This window comes from Triturus cristatus, chromosome 1_2 (assembly GCF_964204655.1).
Source record: "Triturus cristatus chromosome 1_2, aTriCri1.1, whole genome shotgun sequence".
NCBI classification, from domain to species: Eukaryota; Metazoa; Chordata; class Amphibia; order Caudata; family Salamandridae; genus Triturus; species Triturus cristatus.
The window spans coordinates 961,782,675-961,787,102 of NC_140580.1; the positions used below are offsets into that span (position 1 = coordinate 961,782,675).

Sequence of the window (4,428 nt, forward strand, 5' to 3'; positions counted from 1 at the left end):
TCTTGTGACACTGGGGAGGTTCTGATTGGTTCTGATGCTCCGTCCATCACCATCACCATCACCTTTGTACCACAGGGTTTAAATATGGCGGCACCCATCACGTATGTGAAGAAAGAGAGTGGTCACAGCATGGAGGTACAAAGTAACCGGTCCTCGTAGTTCACAGAAGGGCTGTGGCTGAGCTATAAGCTGTGCAATAAATGCGTTTCGATTTCATACATGACGTCACTGCATTAAGTGACATTTGCTAAAAGTACGTTTCTAAGCAAACTTTCAAAACCCACACTCTTTGGCGACGATGCCATTAGTGAACCATTAGACAAGTCGATTTGTCATAGGCACTTTATATTTATATACACTGTGTAGTGTTTTTAAATACGAATCAACATTATTGTCCAGTAAACCATAGAAGAGTGGTTTTTCTCAGCACAACACCTCCTAAATTGCATTACTTCAAACTCCTCTCAAATTTGACACTGAGTGAAAATTAGGCATTGTAAATCGTGGTATTTGCATAAGAGTACACAGTTTTTAAAACTAAAAAAAAGATGGGTTTGGAGTTCAGGTTCCCTGGTTTACACACTGCTCCACCGCTCTCTCGTTTATCACCAAAATACAATTCTTAGTTTATCATTTTTTCGTGTCCAAGTGGCACGTTGGTTCGCAGTTGTCTAGCAGCACTTGTGGTCTTGACTCTTTGGTTAACAGCTGCGGTATGTTTATTTGGCTGGATTATTTTACAGATATGCAGAGCAGGAAACACGCTGGGTAACATCTACTTCGTGGTTTACGATCAAAGGGGGCAGCAACAGAGGAGAGAATGTGGCCTAACGGCATGGGCGGCGGACCGGGAACTGGGTTCGAGTCTTGGCAGGGACGCTCAACATTCTGTGCAAATCACTTAATCAGCACAGCATAACAAAAATGAATGCGTCCGTACATGACATAACTGGTGTTCATGTAAAGCGCTCTGATACCTCCGGGTCTAGTTAGCGCTATATAAAACTCCACACACAAAATTACTGTGACAGAAAACTAAAGAAATACATTACATCTAATAGGGTTTTAAGCACACTCACCCACTGCCTTTTGTCGCCCTCTTCTAAAAATGCAAATATGGACTGTGGAAGAACACCTTCGGGGATAAAAAATACATCTTTTGTTCACTTTCTGCACTACCGTCCCGTCTAACCCCGGAGCCCCTGATGCCCCATTTCAATACCCCCTGGCGCTCATCCAACCCATTGTGAATGACCATGACCTTAAAACGCAGCACGGACTAGCTGTCCGGGCATTTCCTCAGTCTGGAAATACATACAGGAGGTCCGATAAGACGTCACGGTGGGCGTGCGCAGTGGGGGCGGAGTCTTGACGTGTCACACAAACTCTCTATATATGCGGCGCACAGAGCTTCGAAGGTACTCACAGCTCTTCTCTAAGATACAAGCGCGCTCGATACACAAAGCAAGCGCTGGAGCAAGAGAGCATGTGCCTACAATCCGGAGAGCGCACCATGCATAAGAGGCCTGCAGCACTGACCCTGTCCGAATCCGGGCAGCGCTGCCGGGAACCGCAGCTCTCCCTGCCCCGGGCGCCCCACCTCCCCGCCCGGAGTAGTCTGCCCGAGATTTTCACCTTTGACGTTGAAGCGCTGCCGACGGCCTCCCCGGCCAAGCCCCCACGGCGGCCTCACACCAAGCGGCCCCGCAAAGTGCTCTACCCGTCCCAGACGCGTAGAAACCGCTACATGCCGCCCGAGGAGCGCAACCCGGCCCTACGCTGGCTCTACGTCCTGTGCCTGGTGGTGTTTGTGCAGGTGTGCCTGGAGGAGGGCGACGAGGCGACCTTCAGCCTGCAGGGACAGGCACCAAGTCAGCAGGGACTAGCTTCAGCCCTGCAGGGACCAGCATCGAGCCTGCAGGACCAGCTCCTTGAGGGACCCGCTGCTGCCATGAAGGAACTCCTGCAGGGGGCAGTATCCATGCCCGAGCATGCATCGGTCCTGCTGGCATCGCCGTCAGTCCTGCATGAAGCACCCACACTGCAGGAACAAGCCTCGCAGTCCCTCAACCTGACCTGCCGCCCCCTCGGGAGGATGCTTCTCACCTTCTGAGGTCGGAGAGTCGGACTTGATGCCCTTGTGCCAGGGGCTGCACTGCCCCGATGGCTCTCTGACAGCCGTGGGCACCTGGTAACTCCCGCCAGCCGTGATGCCGTGTGGGTTCCTGTCAGCTCTGCTCTACTGGACTTAATCCCATGGTGGGGTTTCTTACGTATGCCTTAACAAGGCCAGGAGGACTCTAAACTTGAAGTGACACTTCAGTGAAAGTGACATGAAACTGACTGTCGGGCCGCGTGTCACAGATGCTCTTGAGAAGAAAGTATGTGAATGAGCTCTGATTACTTGATTGATCAAAACGATACGTTTTATGATATGACTGATGGTCAAACTATTAATTGTGTATTTAATATTTAAAGTTATTGCTCTATTTTTATGTGAAACACTACCGTTTTGAGCAGCAATGAAGAAAGGTACCTGCTTGAAAACCTGTTCTGCTTTTCCTTACGAAGTTCTCTTTTTTATTATGAAGCGGATTAGCATTTAATGTGTTCATCGACGAAAACACTATGTTGTTATTTATTTAAGAAGTATTTTGTTATTGCGTTTGAAAAACAAATGCCAAGTTCCCTGTCATATTTATGTATTTAAATTTTGAAACTGAGAAATTATTTATGTTGAAAGTTATGGGACTAAATAACTTCCCATGTTGAATATGTTAAATAAATTATTTTGAAATTGCACTTCTGGCTCAATAGTGTTCATTGTTTAAGCACCGTTCTTGGTTGTTTTATTTTCTTTGTTGCCACGTTTTCTTTTCAGTTGAAACGGCTGCGGGGAGGCGCACACAGCGCCTTGTAAAAGCAGGCAGTGCAGTGACTGCTGAGAGACCCCAGAGTATTTTGCCAGCAGCATCTATTACTGTTTGCATTAGCTCAGGTTACAAGAATCTGAGTACGTCGGATGAAAGCCTCTTGCAAACTCAAGGAGGCGGCCTCCAAGGTAAACCAAATCCAGGGCTGTGTTCTAGAGCGAAACTCGCCTTTGTAAAACGAAGTGTGCGGGTGCCTTACCTACGTGCATATATTTCCAACCGATACATATACCCTCTCGGGGCCTGGGTCTATATTTGGCACCGCGGATGGATGTAGAATTAGTTTAACCATCCATTGCAGTGTTCACCATACACTTCGCATCCTATGCACAGACCCCCCTCCCCCCCCTTGCCCACCCGAACTAGTGAGGGGGGAGAGACTCAAACGTTAGTACCACAGCGACTGGTTAGAATGAGGGGTCCTCTTTAAACTTCATTGAGGGGTGAAACGAGGAACAGCTAGGCAGACATGTCCCCTAATGGCTAAACTGGCACTATGGGAGTTTGGGGGTCGGGGTTGTAATCTCAGCTCCAGTATTTAACAATGTGTGATTCTGCGTAAAACACTTAATTTCCCTGTGCCTCAGATTTGCAAATACCCGCGAAATGTATGTGTAAATATGTCGAGTGTAATGAAAAGGTGGAAATCCATTAATATATACCCCTCCCATCCCATGCTCGACCACTATGCCTGCATTTTATAGGTATCAATAAACATCCTTAGGCACAAAGCACTGCTCTTCCCCGTCCTGCAACGTCTATTCCATCCTCTAGCTCATGGGTACTCATAAACTTTCTCTCGGGGCCAAATTTACAGTGTGGTTTGTGGCCGAGGGCCGCACCGGTGGCGGCGGGGCTAAAGCAAAAAAAAATTGTGACTATGAGGTTGAACACAGGTCCCTGCACCAGACGCCTTCGTCCATTGAGCCACCAGACCCGGCATACACACATCTCTCTCTCTCTCCTCCTCCCTTCCCTCCATCTCTCCACCTCCCTCTCCCTCTCCCTCCCTCCCTCTCTCTCTCCCCTCCCCTCTCCCCCTGTCTCTCTCTCTCCCTGTCTCTCTCTCCCTGTCTCTCCCTGTCTCTCTCCCTGTCTCCCTCCGTCTCCCTCCTCCCCCTCTGTCTCCCTCTGTTGCCCTCCCTCTGTCGCCCTCCCTGTCTCCCTCCCACTGTCTGTCTCCCTCTCCCTCCGTCTTCCTCCCTCTGTCTCTCTACCTCTGTCTCCCTCTCCCTCCGTCTCTCTGTCTCCCTCTATCTCTCCCTGTCTCTCTCCCTCCCTCTCCCTCTGTCTCTCTCCCTCTGTCTCCCTCCCTCCATCTCCCTCCCTCTGTCTCCCTCCCTCCGTATCTCTGTCTCCCTCCCTCTATCTCTCCCTGTCTCTCTACCTCCCTCTCTCTCCCTCTGTCTCTCTCCCTCGGTCTCCCTCCCTGTCTTCCTCTCCCTCCCTCTGTCTCCCTCCCTCCCCCCCTCTGTCACCCTCCGTCTCCCTCCCT

General features: G+C 49.9%; 1 protein-coding gene across 1 annotated transcript; it reads left to right on the forward strand.

Moving 5' to 3' along the window:
* The first annotated feature begins 1,416 nt into the window (after nucleotides 1–1,416).
* Nucleotides 1,417–2,802, forward strand: IER3 (immediate early response 3). Its single transcript, XM_085610185.1, has one exon. It carries the CDS (start codon nucleotides 1,487–1,489, stop codon nucleotides 2,111–2,113), a length of 627 nt encoding a protein of 208 aa, XP_085466311.1. The 5' UTR covers nucleotides 1,417–1,486; the 3' UTR covers nucleotides 2,114–2,802.
* The last annotated feature ends 1,626 nt before the right edge of the window (nucleotides 2,803–4,428 follow it).

Excerpts from the sequence above, each read along its gene's own strand:
- IER3 (XM_085610185.1), top strand. The coding sequence starts at position 1,487 with ATGTGCCTACAATCCGGAGAGCGCACCATGCATAAGAGGCCTGCAGCA.